At 38.2% G+C, this 18,025-nt stretch overlaps 1 protein-coding gene across 5 annotated transcripts in view; it reads right to left on the bottom strand.

Moving 5' to 3' along the window:
• Nucleotides 1-18,025, bottom strand: part of HEATR5A (HEAT repeat containing 5A) — a 68,808-nt gene that overhangs the window by 17,896 nt on the left and 32,887 nt on the right. For 4 of the 5 annotated variants that reach the window (XM_030483754.1, XM_030483749.1, XM_030483750.1 and 1 more), the window contains 10 exons: nucleotides 13,831-13,994; nucleotides 13,540-13,715; nucleotides 11,493-11,598; nucleotides 10,030-10,220; nucleotides 9,422-9,581; nucleotides 8,136-8,325; nucleotides 7,452-7,621; nucleotides 4,532-4,558; nucleotides 2,470-2,608; nucleotides 1,141-1,320 (listed from right to left, as the gene is read on the bottom strand). In XM_030483754.1, the coding sequence (XP_030339614.1) occupies nucleotides 1,141-1,320; nucleotides 2,470-2,608; nucleotides 4,532-4,558; nucleotides 7,452-7,621; nucleotides 8,136-8,325; nucleotides 9,422-9,581; nucleotides 10,030-10,220; nucleotides 11,493-11,598; nucleotides 13,540-13,715; nucleotides 13,831-13,994 (1,503 nt within the window). The remainder of the gene's footprint in view (nucleotides 1-1,140; nucleotides 1,321-2,469; nucleotides 2,609-4,531; nucleotides 4,559-7,451; nucleotides 7,622-8,135; nucleotides 8,326-9,421; nucleotides 9,582-10,029; nucleotides 10,221-11,492; nucleotides 11,599-13,539; nucleotides 13,716-13,830; nucleotides 13,995-18,025) is intronic. The other variant, XM_030483751.1, reaches the window with a different exon arrangement.

Here is an 18,025-nt window from a genome sequence, read left to right as displayed (position 1 = left end):
TTGATGCAGCCCAGGATATGGTTGGCTTTCTGGGCTGCAAGCGCACACTGCTGGCTCATGTTAAGCTTCTCATCAACCAACACCCCCAAGTCCTTCTCCGCAGCGCTGCTCTGAATCTCTTCTCCACCCAACCTGTAGCAGTGCCTGGGATTGCCCCGACCCAGGTGTAGGACCTTGCACTCGACTTGGTTAAACTTCATAAGGTTGGCATCAGCCCACCTCACAAGCGTGTCAAGGTCCCTCTGGATGGCATCCCTTCCCTCTAGCATATCAACCGAACCACACAGCTTGGTGTCATCGGCAAACTTGCTGAGGGCGCACTCAATCCCACTGTCCATGTCACTAACAAAGATGTTGAACAGGACCGGTCCCAACACTGATCCCTGAGGGACACCACTCGTTACAGGTTTCCAACTGGACATCGAGCCATTTACCACAACTCTTCACGTGCGGCCATCGAGCCAGTTCTTTATCCACCGAGTGGTCCATCTATCAAATTGATGTCTCTCCAGTTTAGAGACAAGGATGTCGTGCGGGACAGTGTCAAACACTTTGCACAAGCCCAGATAGATGACATCAACTGCTCTGCCGCTGTCCATCAGTTCCGTGGCTCCATCATAGAAGGCCACCAAATTGGTCAGGCAGGATTTCCCCTTAGTGAAGCCATGTTGTCTGTCACCAACCACCTCGTTGTTTTTCATGTGCCTTAGCATGCTTTCCAGGAGAAACTGCTCCAAGATTTTGTCAGGCACAGAGGTGAGGCTGGCTGGTCTGTAGTTCCCCGGGTCTTCCACCTTCCCCTTCTTGAAAATGGGGGTTATATTACCCTTCTTCCAGTCATCGGGAACTTCACCTGACTGCCATGATCAGCAAGAATCAGCAAGAATATGAACAGATAAGATATACTAAAAAGTTTACAAAAACTTGTTCAATAGGGAAAAGGCAATCAGAAGTGAGAAAGTCAAGTTCCTTTTGAAAGAACTAAGTTAAAGGGTCCAGAGTTTCATTATGAAGGACGATGATACACTTCATCAATGTCAAGCATTCAAGAAACAAAAATACTTTCCCTCAATGACCTACTGTACTGCTGCAGGCCTTATTTTCATTGTGTTCTCTCCACTACAGTGTATTAGGACTTACCAGCTGAGGCAGCAAGAACATCTTTACAAAGCTTCAGCCAAAAAGAGAGCTTTCCAACTGCCATTGAAGTAAGCATATGAGTCAGAGTCTCTTTGATATCTTGGCACAATCTTTGATCCAATTCTTTGTCCAGCAAGCTGAGCAATGCCCCCTCCAGGCCTATTTCTCTGATGTTAACATCTGCTAAGAACAAAGTCTGTGAGCTGAATGCTGTACATCACAAAACTGCAGTAATGACCACAGAAACCCGACCGAAGGTTGCACACAAGAATATCTTGTGAATAAGTATCTAGTCCTGAAATACTTCTGAATAACAGTATTAATTCCTTTAATACCATATCTAAATCATCTGAATACAAAACAAACTTTGAACTTCTACAAAAATGCATTAACAAGAAGAAAGTTACCAGGGATGGGGGGATCCTACTCTGAATTTCACAGCATTACCAGCACCATAGCATCTGAGCTTCTGAGAAACAGTATCTTTGGCCATCTCATTCTTCACACTGACTCATGCGGTGACTCTAAACCAATGTTTTAACTTGAAAAGGAAATTAAAATTTTTCTCCAACAAAGCTCAAAACCAGACACATGGAAATAATTTGTTAAATGAATATGAACAATTTTTATTTGCCTAATATGACCCATTTTAAAAAGCAATTTTACTAAATTACTATAGTCTATTGTCGTGGTTTAGCACCAGCTACTAAGAAGGAGAAAAATAACTGTTACAGCTGAACCCAGGACACCTATCTTTTTTGAAAGTTTCCAAATCAGCTTGAATTGAAATCCAAAATGAAATCATTTATCACCATCATCCTCGGATGAACTAGAGATTATTCTCAGGCCTTTTAGCAAAAAACCTCAAACCTTTAGGAAGTTAAAAATTCAAGGGCACACAAGTGATCTTTACTTAACTAGTTCTCCAAAGAGGTCAACAGAAACTTTCTGCAACAAGTTTTGTACACCTTCCCTCAATGACAGATTTTTAATTTAAGAAGAAATTTATGTGAGAAACCAAAACTGTGAATATGCATATAAAATGCTCGACTACGAAGCAGTTACTACAACAGATGCTGGTTAGATAGGTTTCTCTGTAACTCCACTTGCATTTTCTCATTTAGTGACCTTTACTATCTACAGAAAAGCAACAGTATCTTCATTTTATCACTAAGAAAGGCTTTGGATGCTTCCATAATTTGGTACTATATAGAAACCTTTTAAGTTAAAAGATTTCAAGAACACAGCAAAGTTTTCATACCCATAGCAGAGTTTAAAACTCTCTATCAATGTTTCAAAATATTTGATCTCAAAACTTCAATACATTACCTGGAGTAAAATCTTCTCTGTTCTCTTTAACTAATGCAACAGCATATTCTGATACCTCAGCAGCTTCTCTTTGCACAAGTTGACGTAAGCAAGCTACCACTGCACGTCTCAATAATAAGTATGAGCTACAGAGATTCACCTGAAATATGCAAGAAGAAACAGTAAAGTGGCTAACAAACCTCGACAGTAATACCTCAGTAAGGCTAGTATTTTCAGAACAATTGCAGTTATGACAAATCTGTGAAGTCAGTAAGCATGTAATTGATGCTATTTTTTTTTCTATTTTTTTTTTTTTAAATCCCAAATGAAAGGTTTTGCAACACCTGTAATCAATTTTAACATATCAGTACTTTTAATATTTTCTCGCCAAAGGTGACTTATAAGACTGGTTTGGGTTCCCACCAGTATCAGTAGGAAGAGCCCCATTAACTTTAGTGACAGCTAAATCATGGTTTCAAAGAACAATGAACTCTATTCTTTGACTACAGGGTATATATAATGGGCTTGAAGACTCAGTGCAAGAGAAAATTACTCTAATCATCCTCAGATGTAACTAGAGAAATGCCAACGTAACCAAGGGTGAGACAGTCAATCAGGCTTTAGTAAATCTGAACTCCCATGCATGAAAGGAAGTTTATAAGAAAGGGCAAAAAGAACATTGCTGCAATTTCATCACAAAAAAATATTATATACTCAGATTACATCAAATTACATTTTAAAGGCTGTGAGAGAAAGGGTGAGAGTTATTGGTGAATGTATCACACTGAGACAAGTCAGCTCTCCTGAGCAATTTCTGGCAAAAAAGTTTATAGCATCATCATATTTTAACACCGCCAGGCCAGCGTTCATTCTTTATACTGAAAAGAACATTGTAACAGATTCACTTTTACAGGAACAAGGAAAAACACTTAAAAAACTCATGACATATCCAGGTAGTTTTGTTGTCGTTGTTGTTGGGGGTTTTTTTGTTTGGTTTTGTTTGGTTTTTTTGTGTTTTGTTGGGGGTTTTTTTGGGATTGGTTGTTTTTTTTTTTTATTATTTTTATTTGCTTGCTTTCAATTTTCAGAACATTCTGAAGGAGATTCCAAAGATCCAATGAACCAGCTGTGTGGCCAGGCAAGATACCTACACCAATATCTATGCAGCTTCTTTCAAATTAAGATTAGGTCATCATCAAAAATTTATTCTCTACAAGTAAGCAATTGTGCACCCTTAGCTGTTGCCATCCTTAAAATAGACAGAGCTGAGTGTCTGCTGCAGGGAAACCTTGCAGCAAGGTCATGTGCCTCATTTGTCAGCAACAGGTTAATATATGTTAGTCAAAATGACTAATATATATTAGTTAACATACAGTTAAAAAGAACAACTTCAGGACAGAGTGAGATAGAATTTCAGCTTTGCTACATTAACAAAACTAAGCTTCATCTTCCGAATGTCAATGCATGCACATGAATCTACAATACTCAGAATTACATGTTTGATACACACAAAGATACAATCTCTGCATAATTCTTCTAAAAGGAAAGAAATCTGACTCAGTAAGTATGTCTGCAAGATACTTTAATTGAAACTTTAAAAACAAGTGAGTTTTTAAATGCAATATTTATGCAAGCACTCTACATATTCTACTTCAAGTTGGACATGCATAAATTCCGTGCTCATTTTTTATAGGGAAAAAACAGAGGATCCAGTTCAGGCTGCTCAATAGTGCAAGATGCACATTTTTCACCAGTCTCATTCTCTCATATTCTAAGCAGGGGACAGGACTAAATAACAGACACAAAATGCAAGCATCACATACAAACTTAAATGAACAAACAGTTCCCTTTCTGTGCTTAACATGTTAAAAACAAAATTATGCCTCACTAAGCACATAAATGAAATGTATGTCTGCCATCTGCAGAAAGTTAGGAAGGGTCTGGTTAGGATGACAATCAAAAGTCACTTGACATGCTAAAAGAAATTACATTAAAATGGTTAAAAGGAAAAGATAAAAAGTGAAATAAAAAAACACCACGGCAAACTGCAAAAGTTTAGGATTAACAAGGCACAGGGACCTACCAACACAGAATTATCCAACAAGATTTCCTGCACAAAAACAAATGACAAACCAGTCATGACAAAACCAAAATATAGATATCACAGTGATACCAACCACACATGGAGACCACTACATGTAAATTCTGCATATATTAAAATTCAGATTCTTACCTCAAACATACCAAACCCTAGTTTACTTAGTTCATTTATATTTAATGTTGTACACACTTAAATTGCAAGCCAGCTGCCCCTAAAATTAGTACTTAAACAGTACCAAGAGAATAGCAGAGTGTAATTATGGACACTGTACACTCATTGTGTTTCAAAATACCTTTAATGTCTTCCAGCTGAAAACTGATGTTCACTACATCATAAGCTTACACAGGTAAGCAGTTCAGAAATCCGTGCTCACCTAAGTTAGCTTTAGAGCTAATGCTAGACATGATTAAAAGCATACTATTTCTGTTCTGCTGGAGCCAAGAATTCGACTTGCAGGATAAGCATTACTATTAGATGCAAAGCCCCATGAAAAAAGATCCAATTGACAAACAAGGAATACTTTCAGAAAGGACGCTAGATAATGACAGGCACATATACACAATTAAAACAAAACCAAACGACGAATCAGTGAAGCTGTGTATCCATTGCCTGAGTCCTGTTTTTTAAGTGCTAGCATAGTCACAAACTCAATGATCTAAATACTTTGGGGACCTGAACCATCTCATGCTCTAGGGGGTGGGAAGAAGCCTGCAGTTGCTCACAGAAATTGTGTTGGCATGGCTAGTGCTACACTTACTTATAAAAGAAAGGGGGGAAGAGGGAGAAGAGGAGGGTAAAGAGAAAATGTCTATTTCAGACTTTTTAAAAGGGAAGTTTAAAGACACAGAAACCTTGGGGAGAAAAGGTGAAGAGGGAGTTGTTTCAAATGTTACTAAAAACGAAATTATTTGCACATTTATTTTCAAGATTATATGAGTGAGAGTTCGTATTTCTATGGACAGAAAAGATCACTTATCTGACCACAGAGTCTTTGCTTCTCCTCTTTTTCTGCCTTAAATAAACAATGCAGTGGTGAATATCCAGTGTTTTATACTCTACTTCCCCTTAAGATTTCCAAATGCATTGCAAGGGAGCAGAGTCACACATTGTTCTCCACTTGCAGAAATTTAAACTCATGGAGAGTCCAATACTTTATCCTGCTTCCCTCGCAAGATGGTGATTTAGTAGGTGGAAACTACACAGAGGATGGCGAGTTTTACAAACACGGTCTGCTTGTGCAATGTTCCTCTCACAGACCTGCAAAGCACACACTCAAACCTTCGTTTATGACACTCTTATTAGAGATATACTGATGTTTACTGAATTGTCAGCATCATTTGCCTGCAGTTCTGTAACAAGTTCATGAAAATGAGAAGAATTCACGCATGTAAGGCCACTGATTTTGGTGGACTCCTCCCCCATGAAGTTCACAATTGTTTCGAGGGTAGAGGTGAAAATACACGTGAGTAGAGCGAGACACAAACACTTGAACCATGAAACGTGCTGCTTCTTAAATGAGTAATTTTATATTACAAAGTTCCTAAAGTCCTGTATGAAGTACTTTGAAACAATTGATAAAAACAATAAAAATCAGTAATATCTAATAGACACCTTTATCATGACATCCTCTTTAAGTACTTGCTATTAGTTAAGAGAGATCATACTGTATGTGGAAGCAGACTCTACATGGACTTGCATATGATCCCAAATGCTAATACATCCTCTGTGCAAGAAAGTGACTTATATGATGTGCTGTGATTTTATCGATGCAAGAAAAAAAAAGGTGTTTTACCCAGAGGAGAGAAAATGGTATCTCTTAAAAGAACAAACGCTTCAAATGAATTCCAGTTATTCTGCAACCAGTATACCCATGCCTAACACAATGTGGGGCTGAAAAAGCTTCTCCTTCAATTTTTCCTGGCTCCCACGATCATGTTTCTAGTCAAATATAATAAAGATAATGGAAGGAAAATATGAAAAATCCCCAACCCTACCTTACTGTCTGTGGTTTTTTGTTTCTCTCTGATTTACAGGAGACTGGGTGGTCTTATTTAAAAAAAAACAATAAAAAAAAAAAAGGCAACAACACACACCGCCCCCCCCCCAAAGCAAACAAACACAACCCTCACTAGCCCCTGAAAACCCACCAACGCTAATAACTATCAGGAAATTACTTTTGCTTTCTTCATAGAACAAAGTGCTTCAGAGCAGCAGAGACAGAGAGAATTTGGGGAAGTAAAACCAAACAAAAAGCAAACAAACACCTCCCTCCCACCTCTTTCTCAAGCAGGGCTGAAAAAAAGACTTCTGTTGATTTTTTGCAAAGACCTAGTTTGACTATTACTTAAGTGTCAGAAATTTTTATACTGACTGCCAAGAAGTCAGTACGCTGAAGCATTAGTGCTACAGAAATTACAAACCAGAGAAATCTACAATTTTTCACCATCATGAAAAAACAAACCCAAACAAAACAATTCTCAGTAATTAGTAAACACTGTTTTTTGGTTTTTTGTTTTTTTTTTTTTAAATCCTTCACCTAAGACAAAAAGCAGCACAGGAAAAAAACTGGCCAACATAAAATAGCTGGTAAAAATCCAGCACAAAGCTGTAATGGATGGTATATCCTGCCAGACAACTGGCCTTAATAACAGCAGCAGAATGCACTCGCAAGCACTTCAGAAGGCGAATATTTTTATAGAATGTGCTCATCTTGTAAAGCGGAAGCAGAAAGTGGGAAAAAAAATCAAAAACATAGAGAACACTTGCCTGAAGGAGGATATGGAACAGTTCATCCCTACACAATGATCAGTTTCTCTGGTTAAACAAGCATCTGTATTTTTTAACTGTTTCTGAACAAAATGTTTCAAAACACAAGCATATAAACTAGTAAACATATACTCACACATAGGCAGCTTACAAGGCTAGACAAGTTAACATGTCGAGGAGCAAACATGTGAAGCTGCTGAAGGCAAGAAATGGCTTGAGCCTGAACAAGGCAGTCAGGATTATCCTGCATCACCGCACAGCCCAGGAGGCAGGAAGTTCTTAAGGCTGCAACTGTAGTACTGCTGCCTATATCAAGAATAAAAAAAGGGGTTTGTTTTTTGTTTTTAAAACACCAACTTTTTTTTCAAAACACGATACCTGCCTTTTCCCAAGCCACCCATAACTCTCATCCTCTTGAAGGATACTCTGACGCAAATGAAATTTCAGTGTCCAGCCATCTAAAAGTTGATTTAGATTAATATTTTAAATGTCTACATCATAACTAAGACACAGGCTGGCTCCTAACCCTTGAAATATGAATACCTTCTGTTTCATGCTAAATGTATGAACTTTCAGCCGAAGGCAAGGCTTGGAGAACCCGTTCAAACAAAGGAAAAAACATCAGAGACACTATTTTTGGAAAAATTGCACCCATGTCATCTTGATTGCATAAACGCATAGTCTCTGAAATACTGCCTTACAACAAGAAAAACACTTAGCATGTACTTTTTGCTGATAAAATTTGAATTACACATTCAAACAATGTTTAGCAATTTTGTTGCTAAACTAAACAAAGCTGACACTATTGCATGTTGTGTACCTTGCAACTCAGGGCCCAGTGAGGTAATAAGTGCATTTAAACAGCGACCAAGGCTTTGGTGAACTTCGGAGTAAGCAGGAGGCACAGTCAACAACAACATGAGAACAAGAGATAAGGTAGGTTCCACATGCACATGATACAAGGGGCCAGCTAAATCTACTATCAGCGACAGAGAGTGTAGTGCCCATGCCTGTAAAATAAGAGAAGCAGTCACATAATATCTATACAATAGAATAAACATAACATCTTTTAAAAATTTAATAGTTCAAGTGAAATTCAGTGAGTAAGTGTAATAAAAATTGCACTCTTAGGTTCCAAAGGGACAAATGGAGAGGTAATAGAAGGAAACTTTAGGAACCTGATGCTTAGTAAGCCATTTTGAGTATTTTACAAGAAACTAAGTTCTGCAATAAAAGAACCATTTAAAATTTGTCATTGTTAAGTAAAAAAATATTAATCTGATAGCACATTAATTTAATAGTGACCACTATTTCTTAAATACATTCTACCCTTTGTAAAATTTCTGATGGTCCCATGTGCAACAACAAGAGTATTATGAAAAAAAACCCCAAACCACAACAAAGTTGCTGAAACAAGATTTGGTTTAGTCTTTGTTACTTTGCACCAATAGCCAAATCCGTTTCATGTCAACATACAGTTCTTTTCTGTGTAAAGATACCGCAGATAAAGCTTAAAAAAATTCTTTAACTAACATTTAGGCAATAACATTGAATACACTCAATGTCTCTTAAAGTTGTTCTGACAGGTAACAGTTTTAGTCACGGAGAAATAATGTGAATTAGTCTTCAAAATATCTTGCCTTATTCAAGGAAGTATGCTGACCAAGTTCTACAACATTGAGGCTACAAATCCCTGCTTTTTAGCACATACCCCTTCAACAAAAAATGCTGTGAGATAAACATTGTAGCAGAGACAAAAACTGACATGAACAAAAAACCCTAGGGCACTATCTAGTCAAGGTCAAGATATAGGTGAATGTGAAATTAATCAATTCCTAAAACATCAGATACTGCTTTTGAAGCCAGCATATTTTAGCACTATCAGCCTCACTTATCATTAAATAAGAACTTCCCATATCTTATAATTCTTGCTGGGAAGGTGGACTTCAAGCAGGGATTATGGTTTTCACTGCCTGTGCTGCTCCAGCCATCGCCTGTGAGGTATGCCTAAGAGGTTGTGAAGTGTTATTCTTGCAAGAAAAAACACTTATACTTCAGAATATAAATCAGTTAATTTGTAACATAACATTTTTAGGTGACAAGTACCTGTACATCAGGAGAAGTACTGTCCTGAGACAAAGTATAAAGGATTCCAACACATGCATTCAGGTGCTGAGTAGAACCTATTCCTCCTAGGTACCTATACAGGCATCCCAGAGCCAAAGAATGACCTGTTCTTGATACCACATCCCTAGCAGATTTTAGCCTATTAATTAAAAGGGAAAAAAAAAACTGTTAGTGTAATCACCAAGACTGAGACTAATAATCACATTTCCAAATAGAATTTCTAGTATATAATCAGGAAATATTTTATTAGACACTGTTCTACTGTTAAAATTCTAAGTTCATTTATCATCTCTTATCTGAAGGAAGTACCAAAAATGTTTTAGATATGCTTTAATGGTGTAGTTCGAACAGCAGCCAATTTACTTTATTTGAAAGTCTACATGCTTACTTAGACAATCTTCTTAAAGATCATCAAAACTGAGAGATGCAAGCAGAAGTCAGGCAGTACTTTTCCCTGTTAATGTCTGAAGTGACATAAATTCATGAAGGAAATCAGCTTCTAAAAATTATCATAATATGGGTCAGGTAGATTTATCAAACATTTTTTATAAACTCAAGTAGTAACTTACCATACTTTATGAACTTACTTGTCAAAACTGACTTGTGCTAATCCAGCAGTGAAGGCAGTGTCTGAAACCACCTGTGCCAACCTGGCCAAACACTCTGCAGCAGCACATCTTAGGAGTGGATTATTGCTTTCCAAGGCACCCATTACCAAGGTCAGGGCAGACTTTCTAACTTCTTCTGGACCTAAACTTCCCTTGCAGTTAGCCAAGTGCTAAAAATAGATATTAAATATATTAAACAGCAAGACAGTATAGTAATCAGAATGTCTTTTTCTGGCAGTCATGCAAAAATTACAAGACCTGCAAAAATTACAAGACCTGCAGAAGGAATTTGATTTTCCTCCCCTTTTATCTGAGAATTTCCTCTCTTTTTATTTCCTGGTTTGAGAATTAGAAGTCTAACTCTACATAAGAATACATCATTAAAAACATTAAAATCCAGCTGAAGTGCATGGAGCTCTGCCTGGGGACAGACGAGGAGCTGACTGAGGCCTTGTGGGTCAAGATTAAAAGGAGCGCAGGGACAAGGGCTGGAGACCACCCAACCAGGAAGACTGATTGGATGAGGCCCTCTATTGTCAGATAGGTGCACCCTCGCATTCACAAGTCCTGGTGCTCATGAGGGATTTCAACCACCCTGATATCTGCTGGAGGGACAACACAGCAGGGCATAAGTAATCCACGAGCTTCCTGGAATATGTTGGTGATAACTTCCTTCTCTAAGTAATAGAGGAATCAACCAGAAGAGGGGCTGTTCTGTATCTTGTCCTCAACAACGAGGAGGGACTGGTGGGAAATGTGAGGCTGGAGGGCAGCCTTGGCTGCAGTGACCATGAAATGGTGGAGTTTGAGACACTTAGGGTGGTGAGGAGGGCGCACAGCAAGCTTACTACCCTGGACTTCCGGAGAGCAGACTCTGGCCTCTTAATGATCTGCTTGGTGGAGTACCATGGGATAAAGCCTTGGAAGGAAGAGGGGCCCAAGAAAGCTGGTTAATATTCAAGGATCACTTCCTCCAAGCTCAGGAGCAATGCATCCTGACAAAGAGGAAGTCAGACAAGAACACCAGGAGGCCTGCATGGATGAACAAGAAGCTCCTGCGAGTGTGGCAAGACACTGGCACAGGTTGTCCAAAGAAGCTGTGGATGCCCCATCCCTGGAAGTGTTCAAAGCCAGGTTGGACGGGGCTTGGAGCAATGTGGTCTAGTGGAAGGTGTCCCTGACCATGACAGTGGGGTTGGAACTAGATGATCTTTAAGGTCCCTTCTAAACAAAACCATTCTATGAAAAAAAAGGAAAAATTAAACTCTGACTCTTATGCACTTAAGAAAATTGTGACATCACAAACCAATATATTATCATAGAAAACAGGACTGATCTTCACTTTGACTGTTAATCAAAACAAGAAGTTCTATGTAGAAACATTCAAACTGACGGATGCCATGTTATAGACACAGAGGGAGACTGAAACAAAGGAGGTTTACCTTTAAGGAAGTAGAAAAGGCTGACACAACATTTAGCTGTACTATTTGCTGGCGTGACCCTTTTGTTTGCTTTATGGAATTCAACAACTGTTCTAACACCTGGAGCCTTAAACAAAACCAGAAAAGAAACCACAGAATCAAAAATTAAGGAAACAACTCAAGCTTTTTTATTTTATTTTAAAACACATAACAAAACCTATATATTATAGAAACAGAGGTGGAACAAATCTATTACCCTAGCTTTTGAGCATTTTCCTTCAACTGGCATTCCTGTCTACTTCAAAACATTTTTGTATTCTACATTAGAATAGAGACCTCACTTGGAGTACTGTGTACAGCTCTGGTGTCCTCAACATAAAAAGGACATGGAGCTGTTGGAGCGAGTCCAGAGGAGGGCCACGAGGATGATAAGAGGGCTGGAGCACCTCCCGTATGAAGACAGGCTGAGAGAGTTGGGGCTGTTCAGCCTGGAGAAGAGAAGGCTGCGTGGTGACCTCGTAGCAGCCTTCCAGTATCTGCAGGGGGTCTACAAGGATGCTGGGGAGGGACTCTTCCTTAGGGACTGTAGTGGTAGGACAAGGGGTAATGGGTTCAAACTTAAACAGGGGAAGTTTAGATTAGATATAAGGAAGAAGTTCTTTACAGTGAGGGTGGTGAAGCACTGGAATGGGTTGCCCAGGGAGGTTGTGGATGCTCCATCCCTGGCGGTGTTCAAGGCCAGGCTGGACAGAGCCTTGAACCACGTGGTTTAGGGCAAGGTGTCCCTGCCCACGGCAGGGGGTTTGGAACTAGATGATCTTAAGGTCCTTTCCAACCCTTACGATTCTATGATTCTATGAGGTAATCACTCTATGAACATGAACTTTTTGCCTTTGTTTCCTTATAACACATGCATTCACAAATAATTGCTTTATATCTAAGTAACATTAGACAGATGCTATTAAAAGCAACTGTGTATGGGAATGATGCATTTTGACTTACAATTGAGAAAGGAAGAGGGAAAAGAAAAGGAAAATGCAGTTATCTGCAGCAATTAGATCAGGTCTTGAAAAAGAAGTGAAGAAAACCAACCAGCAATGTGGTGACAGTAGTGGCAAAAAGCCCAGAAAAACAGAAAAAACCCCTAAACCCACAAAACAAGCAGTTGGTGAAGACAAAATAATGAAGTAAATGCAATAAACATATGATAAAGCACGTGACAATTTTATTGGCAGGTATGCTCATATACAAACAGCTGCCTCAGGATTACACTGAATCCAAGCATTCCAAGCAGTGAAGACAACAAGCCTCAGGACTCATATGCTAAGCACTTGCCTCTCACATGAACAAAACCATCACTACCTCTAACAATCATGATCTGAGGTCTAATTGCAGTTGGCTTTGAAAATATAAAGCTGTTTAATTAAAAAGTAATTGATTTGCTCTAACGTTGCATTCAAGAAAAATACCAGCAGCACACAGAATAAGCAAGAGCATGCAAAAATCTTGAGAAATTTCATGCCTCAGCAACCCATGTGCGTATAAATGTGAAAAAACCCAAAATGCCATGTGTCTAGTAGGAAGGTACATACACACAAACCCAGGACAAGTCTGTGATCCCTTTCAAGCATTCTTGTACCTTGACAGAATTAAGACACACACTCGTTTCTTCCCATCCACTTTTTTTAACGAATTAGGCAGGATATTGGTTAAATTTTGCTACAGCTTCTTACCTCTTTTGCCGTCTTTGGTCTAAGGCTTCAGGTAACTGTGTATTGACCACTATAATAATCGTGTACTATCTCTTAAAATGAACTTCAATTTTGATATGGCTATTGAAACAAAACGTTGTTCTTGGTCAGCAGAATTTATTATAATGACAGTAACCTCTTGCTAGATATGCCTTTTTGTTGTGAGTAACTTTAAGCAGAAAGTCCAATAATTTGTTAGTCTGAATTATATTATTCAGATGGCTTACAGAACTGTTTTCTTCAGTGTTCAATCTCAAACACTGGGACCATCTTTTAGCACTGCCCAAATTCCCCACCAGTTACAGTTACTACTTTACCTGTGAGATTCTGCTACATGGGAAAACATAACTCCAAACAAACGTGTTGCTGCGCTGATAACAGACAATACGGGAGGTAGAGGTTTAGGTACTGAATCACCTTGTGCAACTTTCTCACAAATTGAGTACGGGTCATACTCCAGGCTGCCACCAGCAATGCTGTTACCTAAAAGGAGCTGGAAGAAGGAAAAAGTGATAGCCATATTTTTGACCAAGTCAAAACCACCACTGACCCAATAACTAATACTGTATGAACATATATCCCCATGATTATACTAGATCAAGAAGTACCTGCTCTTCAATAAATCGGTGGTCAGTCTCCTGCAGTAAGGGACCAAGCAAAAGGAGATCATTCTCATGACAAAGGGGTGGAAGCAAGAATGTCGAGGTATCAATCTGGCTATCTGGGACAGTCAAGTCAGCCACTAACTCTTTCAGAACAGCCCAGAAGCTTCCTTTAAATTAAAGGAAAAAAAAAAAAATTCAAAATTTACAGTTTATTACTTGCCACAAGCAACTTTGGGAGCAACATACTTATACTGCAATAGCAAAATCCATCTAACATTTTTCTTAAGTCTTCAAACAGTTACTTAGAGAACACTCTTGCTACAGGGGAAACAACAGAGCACTAAGATTAGCAAACTAAGCACATACAGCAATCTAGAAATTGAAAACCAGAGACTTTTACCTTTACAGAAGGCATAATGCCATACAACTGCTAACCCATTAAGTTAGTTACATTTACAATTAAAATAGAGGAAGAAGGCAGTTACAAGCACAGCCATATTTTCTTCCATTTTCTGAAAATTAATGCTGTGGAATGTATTACATAACCACACAGGAATACTTGGACTTGGCAAGCAGAGGTAATTTAAAACATCCACAAGTCTGATAAATAACCAAAAGCTGCAGAATGTACTCCCCTCTTTCAGGAGTTTGCAAAAAGTAAAGCATGAGGAATTTACTGTAGGTTACATTATGATAATTTACACTGGTAGCTTAAGCTATTGCATATTTTGGTACATACTATTTCAAACAAGACTGTACATTATACATAAACAGCAACATTAGGCATTCTAAGTCAGACTACTTCAGGTTTTTAAAATAGCCCCTGCAGTGAGAGAACATTTCTAGAACTGAACCACACGTGATGAGAAAGGTCTAGTTTATCTGTTCAGTAAAATGTGTTGAAAAACACTGCAGAACTGATCTTAAAGAATGTACACAGTCTTTATGCAAATATTACATAAAAATTTACCTCCAGAGCACTATGATTGCAAAGTCAAGTCCTCATGAAATGGAGAGTATTAGCATTAAGAGCAGGCTTAACTCCACATATCAGTATTTTGCATTCAATTTTGTTGTTAGATGATCACGCCATTACCCGTTTGCACTCAAGTTGCTTAGAATTTTCCAACACGTGTGACGGCACAGTTATCAGCACCTCATGAGCAGAATCATTTGTACAGCTGGAGCTGGTAGCTCCAATCAGCTATTTTACCCTTCCTGAATCTTGAATACATCTGAGAAAGGTGACTTCCCTACCTCCAATCCCCTGTCCCCACCAGGCTCTCTTCCTCCAAGCTTCTGCTGCTTTGCCTGCCTCCCTGACTAAATAGCAAGTATGTAATTTTTCCCCAAATGCTTATCTTAAATCTAAATGCAAAAGGCTAGCAATATCAAATATATTCCAAGCCGTACAGATAGTGTGCAAAAAGGACAGAAACAGAGCCTTTTAAAAAACAATAATAATTAAACAACTAGAAACTGCATTTTCCATTATTATAGGTCACAATTAAAAAAAGAAAAAAATGCCCTTCCTATGAAAACATTTTTCAAATAAAGTTTAATGGAGATACTCAGCAATTTTTAACCAAATTAACATTTGTTTTAGCCCCAGATGCTTGGCCATCCTCAACATGTCAAGTAATATTACCCCAGTATAAAGCAGTTCAAAGTACCGAGCCAGAACGCTGTTCCAGCATTCTAGCTATTCATCTCATTCTATTAAGAGAAGTGAACGCTTGTATTCAATTTTATGGTTTAGACAGTGGGACATAACAAGCACAAAAAGCTGAAGAATGAAAAGAACCCTAATGAGTTGCCTGACAAAACACATTAATTTCAGGCCACAGAAAACATCAAATCTAATAATCGAAATGCAAACTATTGAAATGATTCGTGTGAAATTCTCAAATTGGACATTATAATAATTAAAATTTTTATATTAACAGGAAATAAATGTTTTGGCCTCAAAAACATGAGCACATTATAATACAAAACTAATGACACATGAAAACTATCACAAATATGAATCATCATCTTAGAAACAGAACTAGCTTTTCCCATCTTAACAAGTTCATACTTTGGATCAGCTAAATTGCAAAGTTTTAACCGTTCACACATGATGGAAGACAGCAACTACAGCATGTTACATGTATTTCACTGATTTTCAAGTTAACCCAATACATTTTGCTCATATTTGTCATTGCTGAAATAATGCAAAAAATCAGCTACTACTCACGTACACTCACAGTAAGCCTTCATAAAACTCTGCTGTTTGAGCAGATATCAACTTTCAGTGATGACAGAAAGCAGTAAGAGATCAGAGAGGCAGAAAGAGAGCAGGAAAGGACCTAGCAGAGCCTAAACAAGTCCTGGTATCTCAGGCCTCAGAAATCTAAAGGTTTGAATCAAGAAAGAGGCTGGAACTATGAATACAGAATCTGCTTTCAACTGTTTATTTTGCTGGGTATTTTGTTTTGTTCCTATTGTGCTAAAGAATACAAGTGTTGCACATTATTTGCAAACAGTAAAAGCTTGAGTTACAGCTCCTACTATATGTTCCCACCATCAATTTTCTCAAAAAGAAACAATTTGCAGGTTTCTAGCCCCTGGCTAACTACCCAGGTTGAAGAAAATTAAAAGAAAAGAAATAAAACCATGAACTGGTGGAAGCTTCTCATTCAGTGTGTCACTGAGCCATGCAAAATGTGCCAGACTGCAACATGGGAGTATTCCTAAAATTCTTCCCAGTGGTAATGACTACAATTAGATATTGAAAAAAGCATCCTTGGTTCCATAATCATAAAGTATTTTTAAAAATCCTAGTATTTGCATTTATTTCACAGTTTCTGCATGAAGCTGTCATACTGGAAAGAACAGTACATGTTTAAGCTTTACCTTAAAAACTCTTTTTGCATTTTTAAATGATGCATACTTATACTTTAAAATATATAGCAGACCTTGAAAATAAGCTCTGCCAATATATTCATTTCCATTCTTTCCCCATTCTCATACTGCTGTATTACAAACAAGTGGACAACTCTGAGACTACATCTGTCGCATTACTGGTTTGATTCTAATACTATTTACAAAGCTTTCAGCAGGGTGACCACTTATTTATCACAAATCTTTTAAACTTTTTATTTATTTACTGGTTCTAGAATGCAGCATCCTCAGCTAGGATGCTCGCTCACAAGTGTTAGGTTTTGCAAATCACACTGTAAAACACTGTATATTTTTCAATGAAGTTAGATCAAGAATGATGCCAGAGAGGGACTCTTCATCACGGACTAGCAAAAATACAAGGGCTGATGGGTTTAAACTTTAACAGGGGAACTCCAGGTTAGATGTAAGGAAGAAGTTCTTTACTGTGAGGGTGGTGAGGCACTGGAACAGGTTTCCCAAAGAAGTGGTAAACGCTCCATCCCTGGCAGTGTTCAAGGCCATGTTGGACAGCGCCTTCGGCTAAATGGTCTAGTGTGAGGCGTCCCTGCCCATGGCAGGGGGGTTGGAACTAGATGATCTTAAGGTCCTTTCCAAACCTAACCATTCTGTGATAAGAAACCGGCAAACCCACCCAGACTCAAATATTTGTGTTCTATATGGCATTGCCCCTGTAATAACAAAACAAGTAACTTGCTCTAAGGGATGGAGGTGTCATTTTCAGTTGTTAAAGCCCAAGTCACAAATGTGTATTATACACTATGCTTCGAGTGTTATTTACAGACTTCTAATGTGACAACAGCTTTAAGACAAAGGTCAGGGATTTATCTTTACAAAGATTCACTTGGCAGTTGCCACTAGATGGAGCAGATTATTTGAGTAAGGATTTCCTCTATGATACAGAGGACACAGCCAATGCAGTGCCTCGTTTCTTGATATTCTCTGTCCTGATGAAACACAGTGTACGTCTCTTTACTACTGACAAAACTACTCTAGTTCCTTATTTCAGTCCATACAGTACTCTGTGGCAAACAATTTAAAGGTGAAAAAGGTATTTAATGTTTTAGCTGAACTGTTAGACCTAACTACAGTGCATAGTTCTTGGATTAGAGGATTAGATTTTAAATACTGCTAGTTATGTTCTGCTACAGAAAGATAAGTCTACGCCCTGATTCTGTTGAAAATTTTCTTTAAATACTATTTTTTTAATCCACAATCTGCACAGAATCAGATTACTATATCTGTAATATATCTGAAA

The sequence above is a fragment of the Strigops habroptila genome, chromosome 4, assembly GCF_004027225.2.
Source record: "Strigops habroptila isolate Jane chromosome 4, bStrHab1.2.pri, whole genome shotgun sequence".
NCBI lineage: Eukaryota > Metazoa > Chordata > Aves > Psittaciformes > Psittacidae > Strigops > Strigops habroptila.
This window is presented reverse-complemented; position numbering and strand designations above follow the sequence as displayed.